This window comes from Fistularia commersonii, chromosome 4, assembly GCF_037954325.1.
Source record: "Fistularia commersonii isolate RoL2024-O1a breed Wild chromosome 4, RoL_Fcom_v1.0, whole genome shotgun sequence".
In the NCBI taxonomy this organism is placed as follows: domain Eukaryota; kingdom Metazoa; phylum Chordata; class Actinopteri; order Syngnathiformes; family Fistulariidae; genus Fistularia; species Fistularia commersonii.
The window spans coordinates 3,564,861-3,581,229 of NC_141287.1; the positions used below are offsets into that span (position 1 = coordinate 3,564,861).

The window sequence follows — 16,369 nt, forward strand, 5'->3', positions numbered from 1 at the left end:
ATTAAAGTTTCACATCATCCCGGTAAATTATGCAAAAATGTGCATAATCGTGAGATATGACCAAATTTAATTTTTTAAAGAGAACATTCTCCTGGTTTTCGCGCAATTTCACTCTCGCCTCTGGTGCTATTTATCCACTTAGATCATTTTGATTTAAGTTGTTCCGAGTCAGATTGGCCATCACGGCGTCTGCCTCCTTGGATATAATGCGATTGGCTCGTTTTCATCCCGGAAAAGGAAGAATTCGATGAGTAAAACTTCTACGTATCGGGAGCATGTTTCGGTCAAATGCATTTTCTCCCCGTCTCGTGTTGGCGAGCGAGGTGCGCTATGATCTGTTCTTTCATAATGATACCACTGTCATGATGAGCCACAGGGCTCTATAATGTCTGTCTGTAAAAGGGGCCTTGCAGAGCTAACGTGGCGCTCTGGCAAGACGTGTGGACTCGCCGGGAGGAAATCCAAGAGCGACAGGTCAACCGATGTGCGTCGGCCCGGGTCGTCAAACAACAGAGTTTTATTTTGTGACAGGCAATAAAGGCCAATGAGATGGACTGAACTGCGGTTATGTATGCAAACGCAATGACTGTGAGTTTACAATCATTTAAAAGCGACCTAAAAAATGGAGCGCTCACTTGTAGTATGTCGTTTTATTTTTTAATCATAATAATAATAAAATAAATAGTAATTTCCCTGCTTCCATTGGGGTTCGTTGAAAGTGTTTCAAATCCGGTTATCAAATATGACGTTCAAGCAAATCAGAAAGCCAAGTATTAAACATTAACTTTGCACATTATGTTAACTTTGATGGCGCTGATTTTGATTTAATCATCCATGACACTGAAGCTTCTGTCGTCATAGTTATATTAATGCATTTAGCAACTCCTCTAACTGAATCAAACCGCACGGCTCTTAAATTATATTAATTCAATCCCTTGCAAGAGCCTCAAATGTTTTAATTAAATACAACATGCATTCTCCATCGGTATGACTTGTAAAATGTAATTAAAAAAAAATGATACATTAGCGTCTCGTATGGAGCTGTACTGCTGGATAAATGTGGATTAATATATTTAATGATAAATTATTATTCCTCTTCTTTTCACTCCAATTGTTTTCTGAATTGAGCCGAGCGGTCACATCATAAACGTTGTCCGGCTCCGGAGCATGCGCAGTAGATACGGTGCCTAGCTCGCTAAGCTATCGGCTAGATGAGCTAGACAGATGTAAGCTAGCACAGATATAAATTAGACAAAGAAACCTTGTGTGGAGTCTGAGTGAAAAACAGTTCAAAGTAACGTAGTTTGAAGAGAGCGACTGTGACACAAAGCTATATGCTCATTCGATACATATGGAAGTATGAAACTGAAAGGTACGCCGTCACCACGTATTTTTGAACTTTTTTTAGGCAGCTAGTGTACAGATTAGCTTTGGCTAGCCGCTAGTTAGCCGGCGTTGTTTTCCCACCAGCACTAAAACGTGAAGGTTTATGTTAGCTTCTTGGTTTAGCATCCTGTCAGAGGGGAAGGCCCTTTGTTTTACACCGGTCTAAACAGCACACTACTTTGTTAACTTCGGGTATCCTTCGATAGTTCACGGTGCGGCAGAGGAGTAACGTAACTGATGTAAGTCTGTCCGGTCTTCTGTGGCTACACGTCTTGTTATGATGTCCTGTGGAAAGCTAAGTGGTCACCGTTAGCTAAACGTACGGTCTCCGGCTAAAGTAAAATGAACGTTAATCTTGCTAGTGACAACTTTAATGCGTAGGTAGGGTTAGTCTTGTTCGCAGTGCGCGCATATGTAGCCGTTGCCACTTGTTATTCCGTTTTTTTCATTTTCTTTTTAATATTCTGGTACAATGATGCGGAGAATAGCAGCCGTGTTATGTTAAATGGCGATAACATCAGCGTTAACTTAAGCCTGAAGTACAATTGCGAGGCGATGCTGTTAATTGGTCCAAAAATAGTAACGGCACTTGAGGTACATCGGCGCTATTGTGATGTTAGCGGGGTTTTGTTTATCCGATTTCCACTCCCGTTTTACGGATTGTGTTGATGTGCTCACATCCGCTCACATCTCGGGTACCGTGTAGGAGTTGGCTTAAGTGTAACCTGTGAGGCTACACAAACATATGATCCTGTAGCTCCAACCAATGTAAAGTAGCAGAGTACCCGAGCGGATAGCATCCCTGCATAGATAGCAGGAGTTTGGCTAGTCCGTTAGCATCTCCATCTATCCTCCAGCAAAGTTGGAGGCTATTATGGAATTCGTCGATTGCTTTGGTTTTTAGCTTCCTCATTCGAGCACCGTGTCAGGGGCTCAGCATGTTTGGAAATAAACGTTAAAGCTAAATGTAAGTGTTACTCATGTGCAGGTATGATTGTGCCTCGGATCCATTTCCACCAAGCCCGACTTGGAATGTCATAATTCACGAATGTCCCTTGGTAGATGCTCAAGTAACATTAGAAGCTTACTTTAATTACTTGTAGACTCAGCAGATAACATTTCCAAGGCCTAAGGTTTGTTTCCTTTCCCCCTGCAGACGGGACATGAAGATGGGGCCATGAAGTATCCTGTGATTAATTAGACAAACACCATCTTAACATTTTCATCATTCAAGAGGTGATGTAAATATCTTAAATCATTCAGAGTTCACATGCGACTGTAGGAGTCAAAAGTTGTACAGTTTGTTTTCAGGATTTGTGAAATGGGGAAAATCTCTGCTGACTCATGCAACCTGATGTCTGTTTGAGCCACTAATGCCAGGGAAAGGTTAAATCGGCCCATTAGTTCTTATCCGGGGTGTCACTTGTCCGTCCAGCGGGGACAGTGAACAACACTGCAACGCAACATCAGTGTTTTGGAGCAAAAATGTTTTTTCATTCCGAGCTGCACGAATCAAAATCAGAAGTTGCCCCTCCCTGTCAAGGTTTTAGCCTGCATCGGCTTTCCCTGGTCCTCTGATTGAAGTTCACCTCGAGAACTTAACAATCATATTTAACACACCGGTGTACTTCATTTCACACTCGGGTCCCAGCTGCTGTCGGCCACTTTCTCTGTCTGACTGGATTTGTCCAGGCTGTATTTTGATTTTTGATCAGCGATTTTCTGTCTCGTCACCGCTGGTAGTTTTCAAACACGAAATCAAAAGCTCTCAAATCAGAAGAGAGAGATTTATTTCATTCGTCGGCAGAAGTTTCTGGTTAGCCTGTTGAGCAGGTCAGATAATTCCTCGTTTGTTTGTTTTGAGATTTTCATTTCTGATTCGCCCATGAGGCCGGTAATGTAAACATGTCGGCGCAGTCCAGCACCGTTGCTTATTTCAGAGTAAGAACAAAACATCTTGTTGAAAATAAGGTGACCATAACTGCAGATCAATACTGTGAAGTACATACGAATAAGTGCTTCTTTTGTCCTTTTCTGTTTTATTTGAAAGCATTTTAGGTTTCTTGTTGACATTTAGCTGTTTTACCTGTATTGGCACCCTGCAGACTACACCTAAATGCGCAGTCTGCAGGCAGACGGTCCGCTTTGGATTACAGGAACATCAGCTTCATATTGTCATTTAAGCAAAGCATATTAATCTCCTGGTATCATTATATTAATTGTCGTAATGCAAACTCAGTAGCAACTGACTTGAGGCTTTAAATCTTACTTGTGGAATTCTCCTCTGTTTAAAAATACAACAAAACCTTAGTGTGTACATACATTTTTTTTTCACAATGCACATTTTCTCTTAACCAGCCCTCCAGTAACTATATTCCAGTACAGCTTATAAACATAAACACTGATCAGCTCAGGGTGACATTTGAGAATGGAGAGTGAGATGACTGGCATTAGTTTATTAATCTTGTTAAGGTAATATTTCTGAAATGGTGAGCTCTTGGTCTTATCATGAGACAGGCAGCGGCATGTTAACAAGGCCTTTTTTGTTCCAGACTATGTGCAAAACGTCAAATGATGAAACTGACATCAACAGGAGCAGAAAACAGTGAACTTCTGTAAGAATTTACAAGTTGGGTGCATAAAGAGTACATCATGTTTTAATACATTCGCTCTTAGGATGGAAGGCTCCATTCACTTGCAAGCTTTTCAACGGCTTGAGGTAAACTTGTGATACAGGGCCGCGTGGATCAAGTTTTATCTGGCGTGTTTGTCCAGTTTCCCTTTTATTTAATGATGCGGCTTTGCTGGCAAATGGACAGTCGGACAGTGTCATCACTTCTTTTCCTTGCCTTAAAGGGCATATTGAACATGTATACATGTCTGCTGCCTCACAATTTACTGTTGTGACAAGTGTTGAGATGTTAAATATTTTCCCAAGTATGCGTCCTTTGTAGAACTACTGCCTAAATCCCAGTGTACTCCTCAAAGTGGTACTCTGCTTGTGTATTTTCCATCGAAATTTGTTCAGAGATTAGGCTGGAGAGGAGACTCTAAAATGGAAAGAGTAAAACCGACGTCTAGTCGTCCTTATGTTTAAGTGACATCATATTTGTTCAATGAAACGATTGTCGTGGACACAATTCACAAGCAGTGACGGATTTTCCTCTCTTAGATTTAATTTCGGTCCAGTGGAAGGGTTAAGAAAATCCATCCCCGGGGGATTTTGATGTTCTGATTAGCTTGGTGTGTCCGTTAGAGTGTGTTTGGAACGCTGAGCAAAAAACATACACTATTTAATGTTTTTGATAGCCACCGGTAAGTGGTAGAGCCAGGGTTCGACTTATCCATCAGTCGCTCATGTTAGTTTCAACTTCTGAAAAGAAACATCTGTTTCTCTCTGCCGTTCCATGTGTAAAAGGCCTTGCAGGGTGTGTTCCAGACTGCGCTATCAGGATGTTGTAAAAGTAATGACCTCTTTTAATTTCTGTTACCCTTTCAGGTTCTTATGGTTGGAAACAGACTGTTATTGGGTTGACACTCACTGCCATTGAGAAGTCTGGAATTTTGGCGGTTCAGTCAATGCTTCATGTAACCGGTAGCTTGTCCTGGTCGTTCAGTTGTCATCGATTTGACCCATTCACAGACCGTCTTAAACTGGTCTAATTCTTGCCGCTTCTAAATAACATCCGGGGGGGCTGAGGGAGTATAATCTGGACAGGTTTCTCGTCAGTCATGCGGGTGACGTATTGAATCATCGTGCAAGTCACGCTAACATTCGCACTGACTGGCAGCTAACCTGCAGCCTTGAACAGTGTTTGCTAGCATGGATGGGGCCGTCATCACTCACCTCATTTGAAAAAAATCCTGGATTTGAACCTGCAGGACAGCTGAGCCAGGTTTCTGTGGGATTTGCTTGCTCAACCTCTGCCTGCCCATTTGGCGAGGCTGAACGGTGTAGATGCGAGTGGGCGTCTGTGTCGGTCTGTCCTGTGATTGACTGGCATCCCATCATGGTGTTCCCAGTCTCCCGGTGTCATGTCATGGAATCACATGATATCAGGTTGCAGAGCGAATGCAGGCTTGTCTGATATGACATCAGAAATGACAAGATTCAAATTCCTGTGAAAATCCCTGCCTCCTATCTGGGACAAGCCAGTAGAACTTTTTTTTTTTTTTTTCCCCTCAATCGTGATGAACGCTATGTGAAAGTCATATTAGCAGTTTCTTTATAAATATCGGTGTTTTGTTGGTTTTTTTTCCCTTTGACTGATTAGTGCTTTAAGGACGTGAGTGCTACCTCCTAAACTGGTGATGTCACGGGTTCCCACCCCTCCTCCTCCCGGGGAGATGTCAAGTGGACCTGTGGCAGAGAGCTGGTGTTACACGCAGGTTTGGGCAATATTTTACTCATACTTCTATATTTTAGACACGGCCAATACTCTGAAATACCACCCAAGGAATCGTAATTCCTAAAATCGAGCAGCACCAATATTTCACTTAGAATTCAAAGGGAGCCCCAAAGTGTATCACTGTAGTTTGAAGCTCATATTGTAACAGTGGACAAATCACTATTGGGGGGGTTGAAGATACTCATTACAACTATTGCATTACCCAAGTCAGTTTTATTGAGCAAAACATTTTTTGTCATTTGAGGTAAACTGCAGTATATTTTGATTTATTGCATTACCCGCCAGCTAATTATGTCCCCAAAGGAGACCATAGGCTATCGGATAAGATAAGTCTATTTATTTTTCCTCATGATTCAAACTGCAACAGTGGACCCAACAGATAAAGCAATAGTAATAAATGTCGCTCAATGACGAGTGCCAAAACACTCAATGCAGTGTTTGTTAGTGTACAGGGAAAAATCAATACTTGGCATCCACTCAGAACTACAATATTTCCTTGCATACACTACAACAGGGTCTTGTTTTCCATCACCAATTTCTTCTGAAAATGTTAATATAAGTTCTTCTGAAGGGTGGAAACATCTCTGTTGCGATTGCTGTGCTCCAACCGCGGATTATTTTTCAGTAATATAGGACGACGGTTAAAGAACACGAGACAGTCGTACACAAAACAAATGAAAATGCCTTTACTGTATATCTCTGGAAATAACATCGCTTCCTGTGATGGTGCTGGCATTTTAATCCGTGACCCATATACTTAGTCCGTGCCATGGCACTAATTCATGTTAAGGCTGTATCATTTAAATAGAAATAATAACGGTAATAATAATGCTACTCATTGACTCATTGCGTTTGCTGTATATTTGGTTGAAAATGGTACGTTTCACTGTGTTTAGGTCATTTGAAAGTAGCCGCACCGATAGAGATGAAACTGCAATACATTTGCAGCCCTGCCTCCCATCTCGTCGTGATTAATTATTTGACTCGGTGTAGGCAATTTAGCAAAAAGTAAAGGTATTAATAACAAATAACTCCCGAGCTCTTCAAGTGTAAAGCATGTCATAACATTCTTGCAGTGAGCCACGCGCATTGTTCGCTCACCCTTAAAATGAAGTAACTAATTGTGATGCTGTTGTCATCAATCTTATCATTTACACCATTTGTGCTTCATGCGGTGTTTCGTCAAAGTGTCTCCGGTGACATAATCACATTCCGCGTGGTTATAATTCATTGGACATAATAGAAAATCATCCTTCGTAGGGAAATGTCTTCGGTTGTTATTTCACATTCCTCGTTCTTGACTTTACATGGGAAAAAAAGAGAGTTGAGGTGACGATTCTTCTGCTTTCCTCTTGTCGTTCCAAGGTCAAAGTTGTGAAGTTTTCCTACATGTGGACCATAAATAACTTTAGCTTTTGCAGAGAAGAAATGGGGGAAGTGTTGAAGAGCTCAACATTTTCCTCTGGCCCGAATGACAAGATGAAGTGGTGAGTACTCTGATCAAACCCGCCGTATTGCATTGGTTCGCATTAGCTTTGGAAGTCTTTGGTCGTTCGCCATGAGGTAATCTTATTCAAATTTACACACACGCCTTCAAACCTGATAATTACACGCTTTGACTCAACATGAGAGCATCTTCCCTGAAGGCTCATTACACTAATGTTCTGGCAAAAACCTATCAGGGTAGGACTAATTTAAAGCCCGACTCTGTGCTCTCTTGGCAGGTGTCTGCGAGTCAATCCAAAGGGACTTGATGATGAAAGCAAAGATTATTTGTCATTGTATTTACTTCTTGTTAGTTGTCCAAAAAGTGAAGTCAGAGCAAAATTTAAATTTTCTTTGTTGAATGCAAAAAGAGAGGAGACAAAAGCGATGGGTGAGTAGAGACACTCACGGCTTTATCACACACACATTTTTACTTCAGTAATACCTTTCATTCAATAGAAGTAGTTATTTCTCCTGCGCAGTAGCCAAGAAGAGACCGGGCCTTGATGTTGCTCTCTTTTGTTCCTGTTCTAGAAAGCCAAAGAGCGTACAGATTTGTCCAAGGCAAAGACTGGGGCTTCAAAAAATTCATCAGAAGAGATTTTCTACTTGACGAAGCCAATGGGCTTCTGCCAGATGACAAGCTCACCTTGTTCTGTGAGGTAATCATTTTATTATGCGTGTACCACTCTTAAGGTGTGCGTGGAAATATTTTGCCTGCAAATCCCAGGCCGGCCCGAGTTCGGGACGTGGAGCGGCTTTGTGTTGAACCGCTTCGGGAGTCCAAATGTCCCGGAGATATTTAGATCTTTCGCGGTTTAGCTCGAGCTGGTTTTGGTTAGTGTCGATGCAATTCAGACACAGGTTGGATTTTGGTAGGTGAATTTCCATGCGTGATGCTCCGTGAGGGTTTTGACTTCCAAAAGTCTTTCAAATGGGATTGGACAAATGTCGCGGCGGCGCGCCTCTTCATGGAAATTGTCGCAGGCTCGGAAATGTAAGCGATCCAAGATACCGGCGGGATACCGTTCAAAAATAAAATCCAAAGTATTGAGCTTCATCTCTCGTGTTCGACTTTGCCGAAAGGAAAAGGGTGCAAAAGATGAGTTTAACGCCGCGCCTTTTCTACAGCTCTTTGACATCGGGATGATCCCGCTGTCACGTTTGCTTGCTTTCAAATACAAAATAGTGATTTATTTTATTTTATTTTCCTTAACTCTACATGCCGACATCCTTAAATGTCACACAGTTTACTGAAACACATAGTTTACTGAAAAAGAAAGCAAACCGCTCACGGTTAGGAGAACACGGGGACAATCTGGACGTTCTCCTGCCAGCTCTGGTCTAATGGATTCTCTAAGTGGGCATTTTCACAGCAAGCGTCTGCTTTGAGATTATTTATCTTGAAATTTTAAGGCCCGCTCCTCACTTAGTCAGTGTTATTTTTGTTGCAAACTTGAGGCTTTTTCCCTCCTAGGAAAGAACTTGTTTATCACTGACGTGACAGCGTGTTGCTGCGGTGCCTCTGCATCAGCGCTGTGTGATGGGATGCTTCATGCTTTTAATTTAGACCGGCAGAGGAGCTTTTCTCCCGAGACAAAGCTGTTTAGCGGAGAACGGGCCAGTGGTGGTTACCAGCTGATCAATCTATATAATCTCCTCTTTTGTCACCTAATAAAAAGCGGAAGGGATATCAAATATTCATTTTTGACCTAAAATAAGAACATCTGAACTCCTCCTCACCCCACCCTGCCTCCAGCCTTTCCTCTCACAAAACATTTCATGCATGCAGAAATGTTTCCTGGGTTCTCAAGTTGCACTTATTCCCTCTTTGATCCTCTTCACCTGTCCTCAGATTTATGAACCTTGCTTTTTATTATTTATAATACCCGTACAAACTGCCATCTTTCAAATATTTCACCCGTTTAGAGGGGAGGACGTTCCTCTTGCAGCACTGGATAGCCTTGCTCGTCCTACATTGTTTGGATGTAGGACTTTTAACACTCGATTTTACCAGTTCGAAAACTTTCCAGATCAATATTTTACACAAAGCATCACGTCGGTTTGTTTAATTTGTATTACCAGCAGTCACCCAGCTGACTTTGCCGATGTCCGTGTCATATATCAGAAGCCAGCGGTGACATTTTTAAAAAGCAAATACTGACAGTACCCCATGCTAACATTAAATTCCACTCCTAAATGTCTAAATTATAATGCTCACACAAACACTTTGACGGTTCTACTTTTCAAATCTTCAATTAATGTCAGTCTTGAGCCAGCGTTTAGTTGTGTTAGCAGTGTTAAAAACGAGCACCACTGTTGGAATGATCCCCTCTCCTGTGTCTCCGGCGTGGATCGGTGTTTCAGGCGGGGTGACACTAAGTTGCACTAGATCAGGGGTGACAAACGTTGATACATTATTTGAACAGATATGATGATGGAATGCCAGCATTCATTAATTTGAGAAGTTGGAAACCATCAAACTCTTATTAAGGCAACTCATCTCCCTGGAATTCACTTTCCCGCATGTGTTTCTGTTGGGCTTCTGTCATCTTCGTTTACCGCCGCTGTCAGCCGACACGTGAAATATGACGGAGCTGCTGTTTTTCAGGTGTGCCTAAGGCTGAAGAAGCTGTCTTCCTTTGCCTCCGTCTGAACTCTGTGAAACACCAACACGTCTCATTATTGCTCCCCGCGTCTGTAATTAACTTCTCTTTCGCAAAGAATGCTAGAATGGGTCGGGCAACATTTGGGGAGAGAAGCAGTATCTGATTACCTTGGCTTTAAATGTATAACCTTCTCGGGAGACCGGATCCGCGTTGCCATGACTAGTTTCCGTCGGACTCGGATTATACATGCAGCTCAACATCCGCCGTGAGCGGTTGCGAGAAACGGAATTTAAACACACCGGCGCCGAAGCGCTTCGACCATCATGCCTTGTTTACAACTGAGCTCGAAACGGGACGACAACGATGCTTTCAAAATGATTTAATTCGGCGTGTCAGGAACAATGAGCGTCTCCTAAAATGTCCTTTCACGGGACAAGTTAAATGAAGTGTCAATGAATTTTGAAATAAATGCAATTGGCCCAATACCTCCGGAATTAGACGACCTGCCAGCGAGCTGTCCCACAGACAGTCTTGAGGAAATTGCCAATTAAATAAACAATTACATTCAAATTAAAGACAAATTGTCTTGCATCATCAACTCTCTGTTCGAGCAAAGTTAACTAATTTGCGCTCGGGATGGTTTTGCGTCATGTAGGTGTGTTATTTTTTTTAAATTCAATTTGAAACCTCCCCCCCCCCCCCCCCTTCCGACGAATTTCATTTTGCGCTCTGTGGTGTTTGTTGCGTACAGGTAAGCGTGGTCCAGGACTCGGTCAACATTTCAGGCCAGTCCAACATGAACATGCTGAAGGTACCGGAGTGCCAGCTGTCTGATGACCTCGGGAACCTGTGGGAGTGTTCCCGCTTCACCGACTGCAGCCTGTATGTGGGAGGGCAGGAGTTCAAAGCCCACAAATCCATCCTTGCAGGTAAGAAGGTCCTCAGCTTTCAGCCCCTGCAAGGGTTCACACAGCTTGGAGGCTGTAATGAGAAGTCAGAGGTGTTTACCCAGGCCGCATGAATACATTGACCCTCCAGACCCGTTTTCTCCCGCTGCTGATCCCAGTATATACGATGCCGCTGTCGTATGGCGTGGCGTTTCACGTGCACTTGCTTTCAGATGGCATTTGTGCATTTGGCCGAATGGCAGACGAGTCCCTTGTGAGTGTGTTCTGAAGAGAGGGGGATGGGCGGGTCTCCTGCTGCGCCATAATGACGAGAGATTTCAGTCCAGTCAGGTGATTTCACACTTGAAACAGGTTTTGTTTATTTTTATTTCCCCAATTGTGGCAAAGTCAGTTTTCTCTTGTTTTTTTTTCCCCTGGAGGAATACATCAGCAATGCATACTTTTTTTTTTTTTTTGGTAACTAGGGTATTATTCTCTCACACAATTTCATTGAACACTTAAATGCTGAGGGTTACAAGCTAATGGCTGCAATGAAGTCCAACAAAATATGAAAGGCAGCATTTTGGACTTCAGAACAGTAGCACAGCAACCTTCACCGCTGCCCATGCACTTCCACTCAGTTGTAAGCTCTGCAAGGTAGTTTCGTTGTTGTCGCCTCTGTTTGCTTGTATTTAGAGTTGCAGTTTGTGTTGAGCGCCGCCCGTGCTGAGCTTCCTGGCCGGGTGTGGCAGCGACGCTGTCGGTTCTGGCCACGTTGCCGCGCGTGACGGGATGGGATACATCCGAGTCCTGGACGCCTCAAAACTTTTTTGCCGAGTTTCCTCGTGAATTTTTTCCGGCCTTACTTCAACTGAAACGAGCGAGTGGTTTCTTTTCGCCCTTCCCTGAGCGCGTCCCTTTCCCGAACCGACACAGAAGGAGCCCAGAATGGCCCTCAACAAAGCACCTTGAAAGGCCACGGAGGTATTCCTGGCTCCATTTGTGGCATCCTACTTCTGCAGTCGCTGCTAATCCGCCTGACTACCACCGCTTGGCACTGCTTGACCCATGCGACTTCAGGATCCGGGAGATTGAAAGCCAAGCTCTCCTTTTCAGCCCGTCTCTATTAGACATGGTGCTGGCAGCTGTGGTGGTCAGCTGCTGACGAATCAGCAAGGATGTGGATTCTGCAACGTTTTTAAATCTGTATTACTTCCAAGATACCGCCATCGGAGTTCTTCATATGCGGCGGCTCCACCGTCTTGAGTTCTGTTCTCCTTCGATCTGGTGATTATATGGTTGCATTGATCAGTGTCGAATTTGTGTTGTTGACAGCAAGGTCCCCCGTCTTCAATGCCATGTTTGAACATGAAATGGAAGAGAGTAAAAAGGTAAGAACTTGTTCTGCTTCCAAACCTTTTCCACACGAACCACAAGGTCATCACCGTGCTCCCTTTGTTTCAGGGATGTTTTGTCTGAAATAAAGTGCCCTGGTGGTTGTTGTTGTTTTTTTTTTTTTTTTTACAGAACCGAGTAGATATCAGCGACGTGGACCCAGACGTCTTTAAGGAAATGATGGGATTCATCTATACAGGAAAAGCCCCGAACCTTGAGAAGATGGCAGACAACTTGCTGGCAGCTGCAGACAAAGTCAGTGTCGAAACCCTTCAGAGGACGCGCTGCCCTGCGAGGCATTCGGATTTTGGTTTTTCCACCGCCAGTTTTAGATACGGCTCTGCTTTGTCACACACCAAACAGCCGTTCTACGTGAACCGTACGACTGCGTTCACAAATACAAGGATTTAACTTTCATTCCGCGGGAATCCATTGTTTTTTTTTTTTTTCCAAAGATACTGAGATTCTAAATCAGCTCGCTCATACTTGTTTCACTGCCGTGTTCATGGGCAGTGTCTGAACTGTGCGTGACCACACACACTCATGTTAGTCAAGACACAAGTAAAAACCAGGTCTTTCAAAGACGCGTATCTCGGGAGTTGATGTCGTCTGGATGCCTTGACCTTGCTGATGAACTGAAGGTGATCCCCTGGACACCGTACACTGCTCAGAAGAGCACGAATCAAAATCACATAGGTGCGTGTGCGTGTGTGTGTGTGCGCTTATAAGGGCACTATTGTACGTAAATAACAAGGGAAAGTATGGATAGAAGCCAGGTAGCAGTGAATATCTTTATTATGTAATTGAATATTATTGCACCGTGCTTTTACATTCTGTTTTTGAATGTGACATGATTAAAAATAGTTGGAAAAGGATTCTGAAGCTGCAGATGTTTTGCTGCTGCTGCTGATGTATACAGTTGAATTTGAGTAAAAAGTCTGCAGTTTGCGCGTTTGCTGCCACACAAACGACATATTTCTTAGATCCCGGGTTCTGGGCCTAAATCACGTTAGCGGTGTATTGTTTATGTCACGGCGTGATGCGCTCGGGTCGGACGTGTCACCGAGGGTCTGATAGGAAGCCTCCTGACATCCTGAGAGTCTGTCCTTCTCTTGGGTAAAGAACGGAGTTTGCCGAATGTTCTGTCAAATTGTATCTCGGCGAAGCCGCATAGATTAACTGGCATGTCAGACGAGGGAGGCGCAGACCCGCCCACCACTTGACCTTGCTTTACGCATTTAAGTGACATTTTGAATGCCGCTGACTTTCTCCCAACCGACATAATTAACTCATTGACTCTTATAACGGATTTTCTATCGTGTTTTTTCGGCTGATTGCTCCTCGTTCTTTTTTATTTTTATTTCTTTGCTTACTACAAATGTGTGAGGTGGACCTTCAAATCACAACAGTCCACTTAGCATTCAGACAGTAACCGCTGCTCCTTTTGTCCCTCTTCTACCCACACTCCAGTACGCTCTGGAGCGTTTAAAAGTCATGTGTGAAGAGGCCTTGTGCAACAGCCTCTCAGTGGAGAATGTGGCGGACACCCTCATCCTAGCAGACTTGCACAGCGCCGAGCAGCTCAAAGCACAAGCCATAGATTTTATCAACAGGCAAGTATCGTGGGGTGGGGGGTGGGTGGGTGGGTGGGTGGGGGGGGAGTAAAAAAAAAAAAAACCTCTGGTGATAAATTCCTGCTGCCATTTCTGTTTACCAGCCCTGAATGCTTACCTTTTTATCTCCTTGCCATAGGTGCAGTGTCCTGAGACAGCTGGGCTGTAAAGATGGAAAGAACTGGAATAGCAAGTATGTAATTAGCTGATATATGTGACACAAGATTAATAACACACTCTTATCTCTTCCCCCACCAGATGCATTAGAATTCATTGTTTTAGCCCAGGTAGACAGAGTGCTATTTGCCTTTTCAGTTTGAAGCTTCATATCTTCCTATCCGGTTATTAATAGACTCATACCTGGATAAACCCTGGAAATGGAATATTTGTAGGGTTTTATTCAAAGGGTGGCGCTTGCAACGGGAAGACTTTGTTTCAAATGAAGCGCCGCGTTGTTACGGGACACCTTGGAACGCTTTTGACCGTCCTATGTGATCCTACCGTTATTTCGTCACGCGAATACGGGGGCTCTGTCGCCAAAACGTGATTCCCCTCCGAGCGAAGGACGACGGCGAAACATAAGACTCGGAAAATCAAAACAAGAAGCCTAATTTGACAAGAAGTCTTGTTTTAAATGCGCCTGAAATGGTGTCACCTTGGAATTAACTTAGAATTAGGACATTAGCCAAACTGGACATGGGTGAACATTCAGGAAAATAGCGTATTCGGACCCTCGCTAAGTCGTGGCTTCGACTTTATGGACGGCAAATATAGATGGCGGGTGTGTCGTGGACGGGAACCCTGGGATGCGTGCAGAAGGTTCACGTGCATCTTCTCAAGACGACCGGCCCGGATCTCACCCGCCTATCGGCTCTCGACCTGCTCGGCGTCCCCGACGAGTATTAACTTGATTTTTATCTGTGCTTACAGTCACGCGGCGGATATAATGGAGACCGCGGGCTGGAAGTCGATGATCCATTCCCACCCCCACTTGGTCGCCGAGGCGTTCCGTGCCTTGGCCTCAGCACAGTGCCCGCCTTTCGGTCCCCCCAGGAAGCGTCTAAAACAGTCCTGACGGCCCGGCTGTGCCCCAGGACTTTGCTGGAGGTATAGAGCGTGGGTTCACAAAGGAAGGACTAGTGAGGGTACCACTCTTATTTCCACCAAAACTGAACACACTTGAATAAAGGAGAGTGGAGTTTTCTGACCAGGGATGTGTGGAGGCTGGCACGTGGACTACTGGCATCAGTTGATCGGGGGGGGGGGGGGAATTTTTGATTCAGTCGGTGTCGCTTGCCGGCTCGTCCGCCCCTCCTGAATGGCGTTCAGGCCGGGCGGCGAGTCGAGCTGTCTGCTACTGTTTATTTTTATTTTTTTATTTTTTGTTTATTTTTATTTTTTTTTTTGTTTGTTTTCATTTTCTGTTTGTTTTTCTGTAATTTTAAAAAAATGGCCTTAATATATCTGCCATTGCTCTGGAGCTGCTCTAGAGTACTTTGTCTATTTTACTCTGTGCCTGCCTTGTCACGAAGACCAGGCCTCCTCCAGGTTGCACTAGTTCCCATGAATAGTCATTTTAATATGGAGTTCGATACGAACATAACAAAGGTTTAACTAAATGGGAAATATTATATATTTGTAATGTTTAGCCCGTTTTGTGACTAGACATTAAAATGCATGAACACTTTCAGTGCAAGGTCAGTTCTTTACACTTTTTAAAAATGTGTATGCCCCATATTGATGGCACCATTTCTATGTAAATGACAGCTGAACCACCTTCAGAAGACCAGTGTACAAGAAAGTCTGTTCTATGGCGTATATGTTGGGGGGGGAGGGAGGGAGGGGGGGGGGGGAGACAGTACTCTGCCATTATGAAGACCCCGTGTCAATTCGTATTACATGTAAGACAGATGTGTCGATACTGTGGCCCTGATATCTTTAAACATTGGAAGTATAGAGACATATTTACCCAGTCTTCCATTTGAATGACATATTCCAGATCATACGTCTGTGAGCCGTTCTAGATACAATTGAGAATTTCTTTCCGTAGTAATGCCAACTTGCAAATATATACTCTCATTATATTGTGGTTAACTAAAAGTGGAGAGATAAATGCATGATCATGTTAATGTCAAAGAAAGTGTCCAAAAAAAAAAAACAACTTTGTTTTTTTTGTTTTTTTTTTCCTTTTTTTTTGTTTTTTTTTTAACAATTTTGTTTTCTGCAATTATGACATTTGTGCAGAATAAAAATGAATTGGGTATGTGCAAAAGAAATTCCTCTAACATGCTTGGATATTTGTAGGATGCTGAGCATCACTTGTACTGGCAATGTTATTCTGTGTTTGAATGAGGGGTTATCATGTTTATTCAGTCCGTCTTGTATGTAGCGTGGTGTGACAGACACTCGGGAGGATTTTGTAAAATAAAGAAAAAAGGGTAGCATCATTTTTACATGATATTACTCATCGCTCGGCGTCGGCTTCAGATGCCGGCACTCGAGTTCGGGAGCAAACGAGATGGAAGTTGTCTGCAAGAATGCCTGCATTAACCGATTAAAACATTTTCCAGCAGTCTGGAGCCCTT

At 43.5% G+C, this 16,369-nt stretch overlaps 1 protein-coding gene across 3 annotated transcripts; it reads left to right on the plus strand.

The window, feature by feature from the left end:
• Positions 1-1,227: 1,227 nt before the first annotated feature.
• On the plus strand, positions 1,228-16,356 carry spopla (speckle type BTB/POZ protein like a). Of its 3 annotated transcripts, none has more exons than XM_086144723.1 (12): positions 1,228-1,372; positions 2,543-2,622; positions 5,661-5,775; positions 7,161-7,282; positions 7,520-7,671; positions 7,815-7,942; positions 10,641-10,818; positions 12,112-12,167; positions 12,304-12,426; positions 13,642-13,784; positions 13,924-13,977; positions 14,715-16,356. In XM_086144723.1, exons 3-12 carry the CDS (start codon positions 5,698-5,700, stop codon positions 14,857-14,859), a joined length of 1,179 nt encoding a protein of 392 aa, XP_086000849.1. In that variant the 5' UTR covers positions 1,228-1,372; positions 2,543-2,622; positions 5,661-5,697; the 3' UTR covers positions 14,860-16,356. The 3 variants fall into 3 exon arrangements, with proteins under 3 accessions (XP_086000849.1, XP_086000852.1, XP_086000850.1); XM_086144724.1 differs by lacking the exon at positions 1,228-1,372 and adding an exon at positions 1,391-1,625; XM_086144726.1 differs by lacking the exon at positions 2,543-2,622.
• Positions 16,357-16,369: the final 13 nt, after the last annotated feature.

What these genes read in the sequence shown, in the direction of transcription:
- spopla (XM_086144723.1), top strand. Translation starts at nt 5,698, where the DNA reads ATGTCACGGGTTCCCACCCCTCCTCCTCCCGGGGAGATGTCAAGTGGA. An exon ending in AGAGGAGACAAAAGCGATGG is followed by an intron (nt 7,672 to 7,814) that starts GTGAGTAGAGAC and finishes TTCCTGTTCTAG; the next exon opens with AAAGCCAAAGAGCGTACAGA. An exon ending in GCCATAGATTTTATCAACAG is followed by an intron (nt 13,785 to 13,923) that starts GCAAGTATCGTG and finishes TCCTTGCCATAG; the next exon opens with GTGCAGTGTCCTGAGACAGC.